The sequence below is a fragment of the Polyodon spathula genome, chromosome 1 (assembly GCF_017654505.1).
Source record: "Polyodon spathula isolate WHYD16114869_AA chromosome 1, ASM1765450v1, whole genome shotgun sequence".
Taxonomy (NCBI): Eukaryota; Metazoa; Chordata; class Actinopteri; order Acipenseriformes; family Polyodontidae; genus Polyodon; species Polyodon spathula.
The window spans coordinates 49,390,319-49,410,444 of record NC_054534.1 but is presented as its reverse complement, the minus strand read 5'-3'; the positions used below and the strand labels follow the sequence as shown (position 1 = coordinate 49,410,444).

Below are 20,126 nucleotides of genomic sequence, written 5' to 3'. Positions count from 1 at the left end.
AGTCCCAGTTACAACAGCATTTTAAAATTATATATATATATATATATATATATATATATATATATATATATATATATATTATTATATATATTATAAATTACATTTACAAAATACCACATTTATTAAATTATTGCAAGAATATTGCACTTCCACCTGGTCTGCAAATATCAATATCTGAATGGGGAGACAAAGGGAAAGGAACATTGTTTATCCCCTTCACAACTGCTTTATTTAGCACAGAAAGTCATTGCATTTTAGCAGAGAACACCAAAGCCATCTTGTCACAAAAACGGCTGCAGTGAGTGATGTCGGGCCAGAAACCAGGAACCAGGAAATAAACAACAGAGGTGGAGTTTGGTGAAGCTGAGCGATTGTTACCGCTCAGCATTTAATAATTAAACAAGCAGAAAATAAAAGGTTGCAAGATAAACTAAAACACAGGACACGGCACTTTCACCAAAATAGAGACAAACAAAACGGACTACACAGACAAACACGGTGAGCTGATATTTAACTATTCTTCTTCTTCTTCTTCTTCTCTTATTATAACCTCTGTCTCCAATCCTGTTCTCCACTCACCGAACACACAACCCAGAGAGTGAAAACATGCAGCTTTTATGCAGCTGTACCGAGACTCGATTGCTAATCAATCAATCAATTGGAGTCTCAGTACAACTGCATGTAAATTAATAAAGTGCAATTCCCCATGCTCGCATTTTATTATATTTTACCTGAAGTGCTGTGCAATCCTCGTGCCTACATACAAATATACATTTTAAACAACTCGTGTTCCACAGACCCGTTTATATTCTGTGTACCAATGACTATACACCAACATTAACCCTTTGCAGTCCATTTATTCTGCAGCTGTCAGACTGGTCCAGTCCAATTAATTTTTGTGAACAAAATAAAATTTCAGACCATGTGCTGTTCAAATTGAAATAGTGACTTTGTTTGCTTAAAACAAGTAACAAAGCAGTCCAAAGGGTACCCGATACAAAGACAACAATACCAAATTTTTGAACAAAAACATGTTTTTTGTTTATATATATATATATATATATATATATATATATATATATATATATATATATATATATATATATATATATAAAAAATAAGGCGAACATTGAAAAAAGTAACAAAATGTCACAAAGTTTGAGGTTTTGCTTGATTATATTACCTTTAGAATAATCAGACAGGTACAAAACTTTTTACAAATCAATTACACACTAGTACAAATAAAAAAAAATAACTAAAAACAATTTTTCATCAATGTGTTATGTTGTTTACACCAGACGAGGTTTGCAAACAAAAAAGGCATTTAGTGACAGAAATTATCTGTATGTGTCCGTGGTATGGTATCTTTCAAAACAGTCACCTGGGTGTAACCCTGGCTGCTTTGAGCATGTTTTGCAGAAGCATAAAGAAAACTTTTGACAAAGTCCCGCATAAAAGATTAATTCTCAAACTGAACACAGTAGGGATTCAAGGAAACACATGTACATGGATTAGGGAGTGGTTAACATGTAGAAAACAGAAAGTACTGATTAGAGGAGAAACCTTAGAATGGAGTGTGGTAACCAGTGGAGTACCACAGGGATCAGTATTAGGTCCTCTGCTATTCCTAATCTACATTAATGATTTAGATTCTGGTATAGTAAACGAATTTGTTAAATTTGCAGACTACACAAAAATAAGAGGAGTGGCAAACACTGTTGTAGAGGCAAAGGTCATTCAAAATGATCTAGCCAAGATTCAGAACTGGGCAGACACGTGGCAAATGACATTTAATAGAGAAAAGTGTAAGGTACTGCACGCAGGAAATAAAAATGTACATTATAAATATCATATGGTAGATACTGAAATTGGAGAAGGAATCTATGAAAAAGACCTAGGAGTTTTTGTTGACTCAGAAATGTCTTCATATAGACAATGTGGGGAAGCTATAAAAAAGGCCAACAAGATGCTCGGTTACATTGTGAAAAGTGTTGAATTTAAATCAGGGGAAGTAATGTTAAAACTGTACAATGCATTAGTAAGACCTCATCTTGAATATTGTGTTCAGTTCTGGTCACCTCGCTATAAAAAAGATATTGCTGTTGTAGAAAGAGTGCAAAGAAGAGCGACCAGAATTATTCCAGGTTTAAAGGCATGTCATATGCAGACAGACTAAAAGAATTGAATCTGTTCAGTCTTGAAAAAGAAGACTACGCGGCGACCCGATTTCGAGCATTCAAAATTCTAAAAGGTATTGACAGTGTCGACCCACGGGACTTTTTTGACCTGAAAAAAGAAACAAGGACCAGGGGTCACAAATGGAGATTAGACAAAGGGGCATTCAGAACAGAAAATAGGAGGCACTTTTTTTGTCAATAATTTTAGGACTTTGAATGCTTGAATCAGATCGCTGCATAGTCGTCTTTGTTCAAGTCTGAATAGATTCAATTCTTTTAGCCTGTCTGCATATGACATGCCCCTTTTAAACCCGGAATAATTCTGATCACTCTTTTTTGAACTCTTTCTAGAGCAGCAATATCCTTTTTGTATCGAGGTGACCAGAACTGAACACAGTATTCTAGATGAGGTCTTACTAATGCATTGTAAAGTTTTAACATTACTTCCCTTGATTTAATTTCAACACTTTTCACTATATATCCAAGCATCTTGTCAGCCTTTTTTATAGCTTTCTGAGTCAACATAAACTCCTAGGTCTTTTTCATAGGTTCCTTTTTCAATTTCAGTATCTCCCATATGGTATTTATAATGCAAATTTTTATTGCCTGCATGCAGTACCTTACACTTCTCTCTATTACATGTGATTTGCCATGTGTCTGCCCAGTTCTGAATGCTGAAAGGTCATCTCCTGATCACTTGTTTTATCTGCAAACTCCTCAGTAATGCGATCAAAGTCATTATTTTATTACTATAATACCTCAAAGCTCTGCAAATGTCTGTGATATTCTTTGAGCGCTGGATGCGAAAGCAACTATCTTGTTTGCTTATGTCTGTGTTATCTCTGTGGTGCAGGGGCTATGTGGTGGAGAAGGTTTCTCAAGGTTTTCTTTTTCTTTTTGATGATGTCAGACCTGGTCCTACATAGGACCAGAAACGGAAAATTGTAATGTCGGACCTGGTCCTAGATAGGACCGCAAAGGATTAAAATATGTTGATCGTCTTATGTTGATATTTTATTTTTAGTATGTACTTTTATCATGCAAATATATATATTGAGTAACAAGTTACACCTTTTAATGAAACTGTGGGGATCACAACCTTCATATATCACAATCTTCACATATCTCCTTCTCAGTAACTTCCATATTTATAACAGAAAAATATTTGTGTTCTAAATTCAAACAAAGTACTAGTACATATTATGCTAGCATAGCAACACAGAACCTGACAGTCAATGTACCATATTGTAACATGTTTTTTAAAATGGTAACCTGTGTTTATATTATAGATCAACATCATAAATGCACAATTTGCCAGAATTTGGAAGTCCCTGACTGAGAAAACTAAATAGCAGGGGGTGTTAAGGTCAGGACTGAGGTGTGCTCACAGATCTGTAGGAAGCAGCCATGGCTCTTGTTCCTGTCATTCGCAATATTTGTAGCAAACCAGTATGGTACAGAAAGATAATTTTAAAAAATGCATGCAGCTTCTTTTTATCTTTTTTTCTTTTTAGGTTTTTATGGGCAGTTACAGACATTTTATCCTCCTTCATACAGTGAAGCACCAAGGACCATGCAGAACCAAGTTTCTCGTCACATGATGTCTGTACCCCCATTTGAGGATTGTCTATTTCCCACATCTATGGGCCAGGCAGGATTAGATGTTTTCCATAGAGCACTGTCAGCTCATTCTGGTATCACAGGTAAAAAAAAAACAAAAATTAACATTTTGATTAAATATTGGTCTGTGAGCCATTACCTTTGATTACAAAGTTAATTTCTGAAGTAAGCCTTGGATCTTGTGTAATTCCATCCTTCACACCCAAAGCATAACCTTATCTTGTCAAAATTCTGTAGTTAACTAGGACTTAATCATATATAAGTAAGAATGAAATAACTACAGGTTTTAAAAGTTCCTTTTAGTTTTTTTTCTTCTGTTATTTCTGTTTTCCAGAAATAGTTTTCTTCATCGATTGGCTGAAGCACAATTATCTTCTGTTTTGCTTCCTGTCAAAGCTCACAGATATTCAGACCCCACTAGATAGAGCTTCACATTTTGTGCAGTAATAGGAGTCATTTGTGTCCTAATACCCGCTGCACTAAATATGAACATAAAAACTCTTACCCTATTTACACTTGCTACTTTAGGGTGACTTGGAGCCACCTTAAACCCAGTCACCCTAGTTTAATGTGTTTAATGATTTAATACCCTATTAACAAACAGACTTACTTGGACTGCAAAGGAAGCAGTGGCTAGATTTACTTGCAGTATAAAATTTATGGCATTTTCATTATAAAATAGTTTCATGCTAGGATGAAATTCAGTGGTTTGCAGAAGTATTCACGCCCTACCAGTACTGTCACATTTTGTTGAATTACAAATAATGTATGCACAGTTTTCAAATTAACTTTTTTATTCAAAGCTGTAGTGGTTAAACTGAACACTGTTATATGAGGAGGAGGTTAAATGTCAGCAAAACTTGCAAAGAAAATGCACAATGAAATTTACTGGTTGTATGTATTCAGCCCAGTACTCAGTACGTCAGTACTTGCTAGACACCTTTTGCAGCAATTAGTGCTATGATTCTTTTTGGATAGGTCTCTACTAGCTTTGCACAGTAGGATGGTGAAATTTTTGTCTATTCTTCATGGGAAAATTGTGCCAGTTCTGATAAGTTTGTTAGGGACCGTCGATGGACTGCAATGTTCAAATCTTGTGTGGCAGAGCAAAGCTCTGCCCTTTTTAAATTGGCAGGGGTGTGGTTAATTTCCCCTACCTGCCTGGGTTTATTATGTTCAGGTGGCTGGGGTTGATTAGGTTGATTAACGATCAATCAGCGCCCAGCCACCTGACATAAAAGGAGGCCTCTGCTTCTCATTTGGAAAGAGGGAGCTGAGGAAGCAGGTTGGTGTTTGTGGTTTTTTGTATTTGTGAATCCAGTGAAGGCATTGCCCAGCCTGGAAATTGTTATTTTTGTTAGTTTTGTTTTTGTATTGCTTTATTTCTGTTTAAATCCCTTTATTTTGCCCTTGTGCACGTTTATTTTGTGTTTATTGATAATAAAAGTATATTTGTTTGAACTGCAGTCTGTCTCTGGGCCTCTATCCACTCGCCAGCCTGCCACATCTTGCAATAAATTTTAGATTGAATTTAAGTCAGGACTTTGACTGGGCCACTCAAGAACATTAATTCTCTTCTTGTTCAACCACTCCAGTGTGGCTTTGGCTTCGTGCTTCGGGTCATTGTCCTGCTGAAATGTGAATATCGTCCCCAGTTTCAGAGTCTTGGCTGACTCAAACAGGTTTTCCTCAAGGATTCACTTGTACTTTACAGCACCAATCTGGGTGGTACAAACATTGTTTATTTGTTTTATGTTTAAGAGATTTCATGTCTACTGTATATCCTCAAATTAACTGTGCTCTTGAATAAATGCTACCCTCAGTTATCAAATAAACACAGAACTCAACAAGAAACAAATAAACAGGACACAGATTTACCATATTGGACACATGTTATTTAAAAAAAAAAAAAAAGTAAAAGTTTATAAACTTATACTGAGTTTGTACGCTAGTCTGGAAGTCTAGGAAAAGTATGGAAAAACGACTGGGGTGATTTCCATGTCTTGAAAATGCTCGAAAAATCATGGCTGTTATGAAAGTCTTGAAAAAGTCTGGAATTTTACTAGTATCATATAATAATTAGTAGTATCAAATAATTGTGATTTATTTTTTATTATTACTAATAATTGATCTTGAAAGCGGGTCAGCAGCTCAAGCGGCAACTGTCTAAGCAGTTTACTAGTAGCAACTATATTGTTTGCGACAAAATCCCGAGAGGATTACCCCGTGTAAGACCCCTGACAACGTCCTGACAACTCAAGCAATCCTATCCAGTCAGCGCATTGGTATATGTCACATGACTCATTCTGCTCCAGTGAAATGAAGGGTAAAATGGACACCGCGACAGGCAAAGTATATACATTTATATTGAAGTCTATGATTTTTTAAACTAAGTTACTACTGTACTCTGTTAATACTGTCCTCTGCTCACCAAGATTCACATGTTGTTATCTTGTTGTTACCTTTATTAAATAGTTAACGTTATTTCTCAACGCAGGAAAATAAAATTGAATACGACAGTTATTACCACTGACTCGGATTTATAAAAAAAAAAATAAGAAAAAACGTTTTCTGTAGCCCCTATGATGTGTATAAGCGTAGCATGTTAACATCACCTTTTTCATTTCTTTAATGTGATTAATAAAATGTACTGGTAATTTCATTTTAAATATGTGGTGCTTGCTTGTACAAGAACATAAAGTTTATAAATGAGAGGAAGCCATTTGGCCCATCTTGCTCGTTTGGTTGTTAGTAGCTTATTGATCCCAGAATCAAGCAGCTTCTTGAAGGATCCCAGGGTGTCGGCTTCAACAACATTACAGGGGACTTGGTTCCAGACCCTCATGATTCTCTGTGTAAAAAAGTGCCTCCTATTTTCTGTTCTGACTGCCCCTTTATCTAATCTCCATTTATGACCCCTGGTCCTTGTTTCTTTTTTCAGGTCTAAAAAGTCCCTGAGGTCGACACTGTCAATACCTTTTAGAATTATGACTGCTTGAATCAGATCACCGCTTAGTCTTCTTTATTCAATAACATGCCTTTTAAACCCGAAATAATTGTGGTCGCTGTTCTTTGCACTCTTTCTAGAGCAGCAATATCCTTTTGTAGCAATGTGACCAGAACTGAACACAATATTCTAGACGAGGTTGTACTAATGCATTGTAAAGTTTTAACATTACTTCCCTTGATTTAAATTCAGCACTTTTCATTATATATCCGAGCATTTTGTTGGCCTTTTTTGTAGCTTCCCCACATTGTCTAGATGAAGACCCACATTGTCTAGATGAAGACATTTCTGATGTAATTTCAACTGAGTAAGTTTAACCGGCGCGTATGTTGAACCTTACTATAGGTCACTCATAAGAACATAACTCCTAGTCTTTTTCAAGATTCCACAGTTTAACATTTTGAATGACCTGTCATTCCTTCAGTGAGATAAGAACATAAGAACATAAGAAAGTTTACAAACGAGAGGAGGCCATTCGGCCCATCTTGCTCGTTTGGTTGTTAGTAGCTTATTGATCCCAAAATCTCATCAAGCAGCTTCTTGAAGGATCCCAGGGTGTCAGCTTCAACAACATTACTGGGGAGTTGATTCCAGACCCTCACAATTCTCTGTGTAAAAAAGTGTCTCCTATTTTCTGTTCTGAATGCCCCTTTTTCTAAACTCCATTTGTGACCCCTGGTCCTTGTTTCTTTTTTCAGGCTGAAAAAGTCCCTTGCGTCGACACTGTCAATACCTTTTAGAATTTTGAATGCTTGAATTAGGTCGCCACGTAGTCTTCTTTGTTCAAGACTGAACAGATTCAATTCTTTTAGCCTGTCTGCATATGACATGCCTTTTAAGCCCGGAATAATTCTGGTCGCTCTTCTTTGCACTCTTTCTAGAGCAGCAATATCTTTTTTATAGCGAGGTGACCAGAACTGCACACAATATTCAAGATGAGGTCTTACAAGTGCATTGTACAGTTTTAACATTACTTCCCTTGATTTAAATTCAACACTTTTCACAATGTATCCGAGTATCTTGTTAGCCTTTTTTATAGCTTCCCCACATTGCCTAGATGAAGACATTTCTGAGTCAACAAAAACTCCTAGGTCTTTTTCATAGATTCCTTCTCCAATTTCCAGATATTGAAAAGTTTACCTGATACAATGACAGTGACCATTTGGGTCTGTGGTCACATGAGAGGCATCAAAATGAGTGTCTTATGGATAAAAATAGCAGTACCCCTGGCCCTGCTATGGAAGCCAGAATAAAACAACTAGCCCACCCATGCCTTACATATGTGGGAATGATTGGATGTGCGAAGATGTTCACCTAAAGTTGAAGACTTTATTGCGCTACTCTGGATGGTTAAGTCCCCTGCTACTCAAAGTTACACAAGATACACAAAGTTAGTATTACAAACTGCTCTGCAGGCCCTACTTGAGTGTGTCATCATGATAGAAGGAATGTAGAGAAAATACACAACCAGGAGCAGCATGTAGTCTCCCTCTGGCAGTGGAGGTAGGAGCAGTATGTAGTCTCCCTCTGGCGGTGGAGGCAGAAGCAGCATGCAGTCTCCCTCTGGCAGTGGAGGTAGGAGCAATATGTAGTCTCCCTCTGGCAGTGGAGGTGGGAGCCGCAAGTAATCTCCCTTTTATGGTGGAGGCAGGAGCGTCAGCTAGACTCCCTCTGGTGATGGAGGCAGAGTAGCAGGTAGTCTCCCTCTAGCGAAGGAGGCGGGAGCGGCAGGCAGTCCCCCCTCTATCTGGAGACTGATGCGGTTCTCTTTTTTGGGCTGTAGACATGTGGGCTTCCCCTTCTTGAATGCTCGAGACGCTGGCTTACCCATCGTGGGCTATGGACGCTCGGGCTCCTCCCTTCTGGACGCTCGGGCTCCCCCCTTCGGGGCGCTGGACACTCGGAGCACCCCCTCGGGGTGTGCCACTTCACTTCCTCTATCAGGAGCTCCAACTTCCCTCTGTCCGACTCTGGCTCCGGACATTCTCACCACCCATGTCCAAAGTGCTCACACAGTCCACACCATTCTGTTTAACTGTCATCCGGGCAGTCCTTCCAGTGGTGGCTGGGATCACCACAATACTCACAGTAAAACCAAGGTGCTGGGAACAGGTCAGGGTGGTGGGACAACAAGTCCTCCAACCAGTCTGCCTCCAATTCTGTGGTTGCCTGAATATGACCTGCTTGTGGAGTGGCATACTGTAAAAAGCCAACACACATTCCAACTCCACGAGTGTAGGTAATCCTTCCTTCCTTTCCTTCCTTTGCACAGTGCAAGCACCCTGGATGCTGCTCCATCCTCTTCATTCAAAAACAAACAAACAAAAATGTACCAGAGTACTGTCTCTGGAGTTTTGGTATTTATCCCACGCAAGACACATAAGAACATAAGAAAGTTTACAAATGAGAGGAGGCCATTCGGCCCATCTTGCTCGTTTGGTTGTTAGTAGCTTATTGATCCCAAAATCTCATCAAGCAGCTTCTTGAAGGATCCCAGGGTGTCAGCTTCAACAACATTACTGGGGAGTTGATTCCAGACCCTCACAATTCTCTGTGTAAAAAAGTGCCTCCTATTTTCTGTTCTGAATGCCCCTTTGTCTAATCTCCATTTGTGACCCTTGGTCCTTGTTTCTTTTTTCAGGCTGAAAAAGTCCCTTGGGTCGACACTGTCAATACCTTTTAGAATTTTGAATGCTTGAATTAGGTCGCCACGTAGTCGTCTTTGTTCAAGACTGAACAGATTCAATTCTTTTAGCCTGTCTGCATATGACATGCCTTTTAAGCCCGGAATAATTCTGGTCGCTCTTCTTTGCACTCTTTCTAGAGCAGCAATATCTTTTTTATAGCGAGGTGACCAGAACTGCACACAATATTCAAGATGAGGTCTTACTAGTGCATTGTCCAGTTTTAACATTACTTCCCTTGATTTAAATTCAACAATTTTCATAATTTATCCGAGCATCTTGTTAGCCTTTTTTATAGCTTCCCCACATTGTCTAGATGAAGACATTTCTGAGTCAACAAAAACTCCTAGGTCTTTTTCATAGATTCCTTCTCCAATTTCAGTATCTCACATATGATATTTATAATGTACATTTTTATTTCCTGCGTGCAGTACCTTACACTTTTCTTTATTATATGTCATTTGCCATGTGTCTGCCCAGTTCTGAATCTTGTCTAGATCATTTTGAATGACCTTTGCTGCTGCAACAGTGTTTGCCACTCCTCCTACTTTTGTGTCGTCTGCAAATTTAACAAGTTTGCTTACTATACCAGAATCTAAATCATTAATGTAGATTAGGAATAGCAGAGGACCTAATATTGATCCCTGTGGTACACCACTGGTTACCACACTCCATTCTGAGGTTTTTCCTCTAATCAGTACTTTCTGTTTTCTACATGTTAACCACTCCCTAATCCATGTACATGTGTTTCCTTGAATCCCAACTGCGTTCAGTTTGAGAATTAATCTTTTGTGCGGGACTTTGTCAAAAGCTTTCTGGAAATCTAAATAAACCATGTCATATGCTTTGCAATTATCCATTATCGATGTTGCATCCTCAAAAGAAAGAAACAAGGACCAGGGGTCACAAATGGAGTTTAGAAAAAGGGGCATTCAGAACAGAAAATAGGAGACACTTTTTTACACAGAGAATTGTGAGGGTCTGGAATCAACTCCCCAGTAATGTTGTTGAAGCTGACACCCTGGGATCCTTCAAGAAGCTGCTTGATGAGATTTTGGGATCAATAAGCTACTAACAACCAAACGAGCAAGATGGGCTGAATGGCCTCCTCTCGTTTGTAAACTTTCTTATGTTCTTATGTTCTTAAAAAAATCAAGCAAGTTAGTTAAATACGATCTCCCTTTCCTAAAACCATGTTGACTTTTTCCCAGGACCCTGTTACCATATAAGTAATTTTCCATTTTGGATCTTATTATAGTTTCCATAAGTTTGCATATAATAGAAGTCAGGCTTACTAGTCTGTAGTTACCTGGTTCAGTTTTGTTTCCCTTTTTGTGGATCGGTATTTTCCAGTCTGTCGGTACCACCCCTGTGTCAAGAGACTGCTGCAAGATCTTGGTTAGCGGTTTGTAAATTACTTCTTTCATTTCTTTGAGTACTACTGGGAGGATCTCATCCGGCCCAGGGGATTTGTTTATTTTAAGAGCTCCTAGTCCCTTTAACACTTCTGCCTCAGTTATTCCAAAATTATTTAAAACTGGATAGAAACTGGATGACATGTGGGGCATGTTGTCCGTATCTTCCTTTGTAAAAACTTGTGAAAAGTAATCATTTAATATATTTGCTATTTTTTTTCTTCATCTACGATTTTGCCATTTGTATCTCTTAAACATTTAATCTCCTCTTTGAATGTTCGCTTGCTGTTGTATTATTGGAAAAACATTTTGGAATTGGTTTTAGCTCCCTTAGCAATGTTCATTTCTATTTCTCTCTTGGCCTTTCTAACTTCCTTTTTGACTTGCGTTTGCAGTTCTGTGTACTCTTTCTGCGTACTTTCTTGTTGGTCCTTTTTTAATGCTCTGTAAAGTGCCTTTTTTCGCTGAATATACATACCATACGTGACAATCCAGGCTGAGCTTGCCACATGCAGGACCGTCTCCACTTGTCTTTTTGTGTATAATTAACAGGTAGGTTTTTAAACAAGGCAGAACTGTATATGTATTTTAAACATAAAACAAAATAAAAACAAAAAACTAGCTCCTTCCAGGAGTGCTAACTAAATATTTTCATTGTAAACCCCCCGGGATTCCAATCACCCTGACATTCTGTCTGTGTGAGTGATTTTCCAGATCATCCAGTTTCAGCTTCATTTTTGTTTTTTCAGTGGACAGGGCAAAGCATAGTGACTCAACCGATGTGAGCTGATCATCAACATATGTTAAACAAGTGCTCCATATCCTTATTCTTTTGCCCCTAAATTGAAACTTGTGGTTTGTAGTGCAGACAATGAAAACTGAAGCTCTGCGAGGAACTCGGTCACTGACACCTCAGCTCAAATGCTGGTAATGAGCTCTCTAATCGAAGCCAGAACCGACTCATCATCCGCGGTCACCATGTTGTCAGTAGCTGACAGGGCCCTATCGGATTACGTTTCCCTCTACTCTTGGACATACTTCAAGTAAGCCAGATCTGTATACTAAAGGTCAATTAGTTGAAAGTCATGGTACAGTTTTGTAAAAACTGTTGCTAGTAAAAACAATTATAATAAACTGCTGAGCAGTCCTACTCCTTGCCCATGCTGCGGTCTATTTTTAACGGGTTGTGTTTTTGTAATTTTTTTTTTTTCACAATTCAGCAAATGTATGTGACTTTAACTGATGAGCAACACATTGAGTTATCTAACATTGTTAACAAATACGATTTTGTAAGTGAACTACAGTTTGTCTGTACAGTTTTAAAAATAAAGTTGCCACATTCAAATAAAAGCTGCAGTTCTTTCAGGCAATTTCAAACAAACGCTACAGTGATAATTTGAGGATATACGGTATATGTTTTCTGTAGATTTCCTATATTCCCGGTTCTCTTGAAATACATGTCAGTGCTTGTCAGGATGTGAGTGTTGTGGTAAGGATAACAACTCTCCCCTCTGCCAGCAATGATATCTTAGATTAAACAGTAGGCTTGCAATCCCAAACAATAATAATATAGTAAACAATAAACAGAGATCCAGGGTGCAAGTGTCCATGCTCCATGGTACTGTAACAGGTTGAAGTGATGTGGTAGTGCAGGTGCGCTAGGTGGTAGTGCTGGCTCTGTGGCTTCACCTCCCAAATCCGTCTCTGTCTGCTCACACAAAACAGCAAACCAGCAGCCATACTCATGTAGCTGCATCCCCTTTGTACTACGAAACACCCCGTGATCAGTATGGCACCACACTCTATCCAATTGGCATGCGGTCCACAGCTGATCACAGAGTTGTTCAGCGGTTCTTACATCTATGCTCTTTCATCAAGATCCATCAAGTAGTCAAATCCCTGTGAAGGCGTACCACCAACCTTAATTACTCGAGATTTACAATTCAGATTAATTCTCTCCCGTTCACAGTGCTGTTTCAGAATTAGAAGACTGCTTCAAGTAATTTGGTTGCTGGAAGTCATTTGATACTTTTATTTCTGGATTGAAACTAAGATGTACAACCTGATAGGCTGGGTCTTTCCGATATGGGAAAACAAAAACGCAAAAAATTGTTCATAATGAAAAAAAGATGCATGACTTTGCAAAGGTTAAATTATGATACTAGCTCTTACATCTCTTTGGAAAATTTAGCACAACATGTACATGTAGAATCTGCCACAGCCTGTTATCTATAGCAAACCAATGCTTACGCACTCAAACCATGATAGTCTCAGCATGGTGAGAAATGATCTACCAAAGATTCTATTTTACTGCAGAATTCATGGATGTGTCTTAGTATTAACAGAAGAAATCATGTTGTGCTGTGCATCTGAACAGATTGCAATATAAATCACCACTGAAATCAATTAGGGAACCCTTCAAAATGTTTAAATAGTTTTAATGGTGTGGATATTCAATTCCTCACCTGTGTTTTGTGTTTTGTTTTTCAGTGTATGACCTTTCCTCAGCTTCACAAGGAATCTTTGGAGAATCTGTGCGAAATGTTGCCGAGGACCCCGGCTTCCACCAAATGAATGCTGTAGACCGGTGTCCCAGTCAGCTTTCTTCTATTTACACTGAAGGATAGTAATAGTATGCCATTTACTACTCCAATTCTGATCCAACACCTAAACTAACAGGTTTTCATAAGAAGAGAGAACTTTGAACCGTAAAGATTATGAACACCTGCCAGTATGCACTAAATTGGAATTGTGTGATTTGTAATTCAAGTGAATAGAAAAAGGTTGCAATTGTCTACATAATGCTTTTCTTGAGATTACTAAAAGGTAATACAATGATTGCATCAATTGTGTCTTCTTAAAATTCCACAACAATTATTCTATTGAATATCTATCTTTCTGTCTGTGTGGTGCTTTCAAAGGGAAGAGATTTTTTATTATTAAAATAGAGAATGGCAGGGGAACCCCAAGTGTCTCATTAAAGCTCTGCCGCTGGGAGCACGGGATGAGTCACACAGCTTGGACGGCGCTGGTTCACGTTCAGGCTATGCAGAGGCCAAACTTTGCTGGGGACCTCAAAGGGGGTTTCACATTGGCTCTGACACTCCCAGAGGGCCTCCTTCTCCTCATTGTGCAACAGCAAACCCTAATGGCCAGGCAATGAGCACATTCAGAGTGGATAAAAATCAGGGCTGATCTCTATTCTCTGGGATCGGTAGTCTGTCCACATCTGCTCTGGATTGCTTGCCGTAAAAGCGATTCTGGCTTTAGGCTTGCGAGATCGGAGGATGCTCACACGCCCTCAGAACATCTGAGAAAAAAATATAATTGGACATTCCAACCTGCGGGGAAAATAAAATCCAGATGACATAAAGAGGTTACAGGTTACACTGTAGACAACATTTTAAAGACAAATGTGGCTTTCAATATCAATATTATCTTTGCTTGCAGTACAAAAAAAGTGAAAACACAAACATCTCACATGCTCAGCAAACTGTAGTCAAGTGCCTTATTACAGACATAAACTATTATAACCAAAATACTCGTGCTAGATTGCCCTATACAATGTATTTACATAATTCGAGTTACAATACAGTTTCTTATGCATGTGTTGCTCATTGAAGTACAACTTTAATATATTTAATATGTATAGATATTTACTGCAGTGCTCTGTATGGTATTCTGTATAAGGTGCATCGAGTGCACAAGGACATAACCGCAGGTCGAGGTTTTATAACTATTGTTTGAAATTAAAATTTTTATTTAAGCATTTTACCACCGCATGACATTAAATTATTTATATAACCTAAGAATGAGTGCAGTGGTAAAATACAGATTTCAGGAAATTGAAAACTTTCAGCAGTTTAATGTGTGTATTATCAGTTTGTGGAACAGCATGGTCAAATCGCAAATACTTACAAATACATATAGAACAAATTATATTGTACTAAAGATGATTTAAAAAAAATTTTTTTATACATTTATAAGGGTTATACTTACTTCGGTTATACTCATTTGTGACACAAATCACTGAAAATTCATCCTCAGAGAAGCCTTTGCAGTTACCATTGAATCATGCAAATAAAAAAATAATACAAATTACAAATATATATACAGCTCTGGAAAAAATTAAGAGACCACTGCAAAATTATCAGTTTCTCTGGTTTTACTATTTATAGGTATGTGTTTGGGTAAAATGAACATTTTTGTTTTATTCTATAAACTACTGACAACATTTCTTCCAAATTCCAAATAAAAATATTGTCATTTAGAGCATTTATTTGCAGAAAATGACAACTGGTCAAAATAACAAAAAAGATGCAGTGTTGTCAGACCTCAAATAATGCAAAAAAAATAAGTTCAGATTCATTTTTAAACAACAAAATACTAATGTTTTAACTTAGGAAGAGTTCAGATATCAATATTTGGTGGAATAACCCTGATTTTCAAGCACAGCTTTCATGCGTCTTGGCATGCTCTCCACCAGTCTTTCACATTGATGTTGGGTGACTTTATGCCACTCCTGGTGCAAAAATTGAAGCAGCTCAGCTTTGTTTGATGGCTTGTGACCATCCGTCTTCCTCTTGATTACATTCCAGAGGTTTTCAATGGGGTTCAGTTCTGGAGATTGGGCTGGCCATGGCAGGGTCTTGATCTGGTGGTCCTCCATCCACACCTTGATTGACCTGGCTGTGTGGCATGGAGCATTGTCCTGCTGGAAAAACCAATCCTCAGAGTTGGGGAACATTGTCAGAGCAGAAGGAAGCAAGTTTTCTTCCAGGACAACCTTGTACTTGGCTTGATTCATGCCAAATCTGCCCGATTCCAGCCTTGCTGAAGCACCCCCAGATCATCACCGATCCTCCACCACATTTCACAGTGGGTGCGAGACACTGTGGCTTGTAGGCCTCTCCAGGTCTCCGTCTAACCATTAGATGACCAGGTGTTGGGCAAAGCTGAAAATTGGACTCTTCTGGGGGTGCTTCAGCAAGGCTGGAATCAGGCAGATTTGTCTTTGTGAAGGGCGCATGAATCAAGCCAAGTACAAGGTTGTCCTGGAAGAAAACTTGCTTCTTCTTTTCTGACAATGTTCCCCCTCTGAGGATTGGTTTTTCTAGCAGGTCAATGCTCCATGCTACACAGCCAGGTCAATCAAGGTGTGGATGGAGGACCACCAGATCAAGACCCTGTCATGGCCAGCCCAATCTCCAGAACTGAACCCCATTGAAAACCTCTGGAATGTAATCAAGAGGAAGATGGATGGTCACAAGCCATCAAACAAAGCCGAGCTGCTTCAATTTTTGCGCCAGGAGTGGCATAAAGTCACCCAACATCAATGTGAAAGACTGGTGGAGAGCATGCCAAGACGCATGAAAACTGTACTTGAAAATCAGGGTTATTCCACCAAATGTTGATTTCTGAACTCTTCCTAACTTATAACATCAGTATTGTGTTGTTTAAAAATGAATCTGAACTTATTTTCTTTGCATTATTCGAGGTCTGACAACACTGCATCTTTTTTGTTATTTTGACCAGTTGTAATTTTCTACAAATAAATGCTCTAAATGACAATATTTTTATTTGGAATTTGGGAGAAATGTTGTCAGTTGTTTATAGAATAAAACAAAAATGTTCATTTTACCCAAACACATACCTATAAATAGTAAAACCAGAGAAACTGATAATTTCGCAGTGGTCTCTTAATTTTTTCCAGAGCTGTATGTTGCGCTACTAATAGCCTTTGATACACGTCTCCATGCCCGACCTCTATAAAGTAAATACTGTCAAAAAAAAGTTGCAGAAAAACATTTTTCTTGTCCAGCTCTGCTGTATGACTAAACAGAAAAACATCTTATTAAGTAATTGTTTCACATTAACAGTAACCTCCTGAACTGCCTTATTCACTTCTGGAAGCTCTACAGGCCACTCATAGCTTAGGTCAAATCTTTATTATAAAGTACCTTTTAAAAAATGCTTGTAAAAAGCATTTTATACTGTATTTTGTACAAAGCACTTTTCAGATGTCAAAATGTTTCTTCACCAAATATGTTTAGTGACACTGCATGTTAATTAAGATTTCGACTACAGATATGAGGCTGTATCTATGGCTAGTTTTTGTAGTAGCACACCCACTGAATATTGTGCTTTATATATTTCCCAAAAATATTCAGGCATGGTAATAGTTCATATTAATTTGTATAGTACCGTAAAATTAGGTAGCATTGGACAATTTTGATAACATTTGTGTAATAACTTTTATGTAATTAATCTTTTGAAGCTAAATGTGTGATATATTTACAGGTATACTTGGGGGCTACATAATAGTGCATGAACATAAATCATATCACGTGACTAAAGGTCTTATTTTTAATTTAAAATCTGTCCAATATTCCAGAGCTTCATGGAGACTTCAGGCACACTTACAAAAACTTGAAATAAACACTTTTTATCCTTAATGATTTCCACATTAGACAAAAAAACCTGCTAGTAGAGTTAAACGCCACAGAAAAATAACATCTTGCAGTTGTTTTTGTTGTACGGATGGAACTTTCAAACCACATTTAATCCTTATTAGTCAAAAACATCTAAAGAGCACAGAATTGCTATGATGATTTTATCAGGCATACATCACTAGTTTCCTCTTGAACACACTGAAGATTGAGCCCTATGAACGCCTTCATCAAACCAAACAACACTTTTATGTAAAGGGACAGGAAGTGTCTTTTCAATCCTCCATTTCAATGTCATCATATGGTGGGTCTGAACCATCCTCCATTTCCCTCCTTTCCCATGAACTTCACTTGGAAGAAGATTGTTCCATTTTCCTCTAACATGTTAAGGACTATTCACACAAAGTGTTTCTAGCTCTTCTTCCCAGTGTATTTCACTACCAGACAGTCACCTTTACATTAGGTCTATATCATTTCCTATTCCCTCATCCTCTTCATCATTTTCGTCTTCCTCCTCCAGCTGTCTCCAGGTTCACGGGAACATCACTGTTCTCTTCTGTAGTGGAAGGTCCAGCATCTATATTGTTACATCCCAGTGCTTCTTCCTGGAATGACGTTAACTTTCCTGCATCTTTGTTGTTTTGGCCCAGGTTTACCTTCTCTTTCTGTGTGTGGACATCTCAGAGTAGAGAGGTATGGTTGTAACATGCTCCTGGAAGTCCACCACTGGTCCAGTATCCTATACTGCTTTTTCCTGAAGCACTTCCTACAAACATAAGGCTGTGGAAGTCTTGATGAATAACCCTTTGTGGGTACTTGGTTCCACATTCAAATACACAAGTAGCCTTACCAACATCATCAGAGAGTTTGGTTTCATCGTAATTTATAATATTTTCAACAGGAATGCCATGAATAGATACAGTACTTGCTGGTGATTGCAATAGTCTTCAATGATTTCTCTGCTCAATTACCCATGTTTTCTAGAGATATTTAGTACAGTTTCGCTGTCAGTGTAGTTTTGGATCTTCTGAGAAAAGAACCTGCCCATTCTACACCTGGTACATTGTTTTTATTGGCCAGCAATCGCAGGTCCCTCTTTGTCGCTAAAAACTTTTGGTGTGCCAGGCTTGCTATTGCATTTGTTTCTGAGGCGGTTGTGTATAGTGCTTAGTGTGACTGTACATTCCAATGCTGCCTTTTGAATTGTAAAGCCACTGTGTCTTACGGCTGCTACAGTTTTCTGCACAGAAAGTTCACTAAAGTTATGGTAGGTCACCAATGAAGTTTTCTTCTGTGAGTTCATTGCATTTATTTTTTGATCATCCTGCTAAGCTTTAGTAAAGCAGTATACCAGTGCTGTGAGGTTTTACATGATATAGTACAATATCATTTCTCAAACTGGGGGTCACAAGGCTATTGTAGGGAGGTTGCATGATCACAAAAAAATACTGACATAACCTTAAGGTTAGTGCTTCTGATTTTTGACTTTAACTGATAAAACACCCGATACAAAAATACAAACAATGGAAATGGTTACTCAGTTCACATGGACTTCATTTCTTTCCCATAAAAAAAAGCTAAAACAAAACCACCTTTCCCAGTGCAGCGGGGCAATGTTCCTACTTCCTGACTTTGTAACTATCATTGATTTGTTCTAAATACTTAAACCCACCCAACTACTGAGTGGCAGCAAATTTTACATTTATTTTAGAGACTCTGTTTGCGAGATTTAAAGCGAGATTACAATTACAGACAAGGGCTTGTTCGCGAAATTTAAAGCTACATTACAGTTAGTGAGAATTTAAAACAGAATCGCAAATTGTGGCGAAATGTAAAAAAAATGCCTAGACACACAAAACCCCCAGAAGAATGTGCCTGTGACCATAAGGATTTTGTTGTGGAAGACAGCAAAGGAAAGAAGGTACAACTACATGTGCAAGTACTGTCTGTCAAGTTACAACTGTTGTGACAAAAAAAATGCCGAAGCATTTTAGAAAGTAGCCGAAAGCAATAATTTCATACAGTATATACAAAGCAAAAGCCCTGAAAAAAACTTGAAAATAGATCAAATAAGCACTGAAAAAAACAAACAAAAAAAACAAACAGAAGCCCTACTTAAGATCCTTAGCATTACACTACAGTGCATATAAACTGAACCCTAAATGGCGTAATATGAAGACAGACCTCATGCCATGTTTACTAAGTGTCCGCATTATTTTGTTTGTGTATACAGTTGTGTGTAAAGTGCTAGCGCCGGTCAAAATAACTTTTGTAAATGTAAGTGTTTTTGTGTTTCACACGGTTTCTCAATTTGCCACAATCCTTGGACAATGTTATGATTATTGCTACAATAAATGGCACACTCCTTTTTTTGTAAGTACTGTAGTTCCAGCTCCCTGAACTGCCTGTTGGCTGCGAAAGGTTAGGCGCAAATTTTTCAGATAGTAACACGTGTTTCTTAATACTGGAACTGGTTTATATGCATACCTAGAACAACAATGAGCAGTCAATTTGACCGGTGTATTAAAAACAACATAAATACTATAATGAAAGGACTAACAATTGAATACAAGTCATAGTTTTATTCAAGAACATCATATAAAGCATCTACACAACCGAAGCACTGTAAGTAAATGGACCTTTGAACATAAATATGTTTATATACAGAAATATTACATAAAGTGCAAAAAATGAAATAAACAAATATTTGAAAATAAATGTGTGTATGTACCGATATATCCTGTACATACAAAACTGTACAACTGAAAGATGTA

At 38.0% G+C, this 20,126-nt stretch overlaps 1 protein-coding gene across 1 annotated transcript in view; it reads left to right on the top strand.

Moving 5' to 3' along the window:
- LOC121320899 (zinc finger protein GLIS3-like) overlaps window positions 1-14,785 on the top strand; it is a 241,771-nt gene extending 226,986 nt beyond the window's left edge. The window contains exons 10-11 of the mRNA XM_041259711.1: window positions 3,692-3,880; window positions 13,394-14,785. Of these exons, the coding sequence (XP_041115645.1) occupies window positions 3,692-3,880; window positions 13,394-13,530 (326 nt within the window). The 3' untranslated portion in view covers window positions 13,531-14,785. The remainder of the gene's footprint in view (window positions 1-3,691; window positions 3,881-13,393) is intronic.
- The last annotated feature ends 5,341 nt before the right edge of the window (window positions 14,786-20,126 follow it).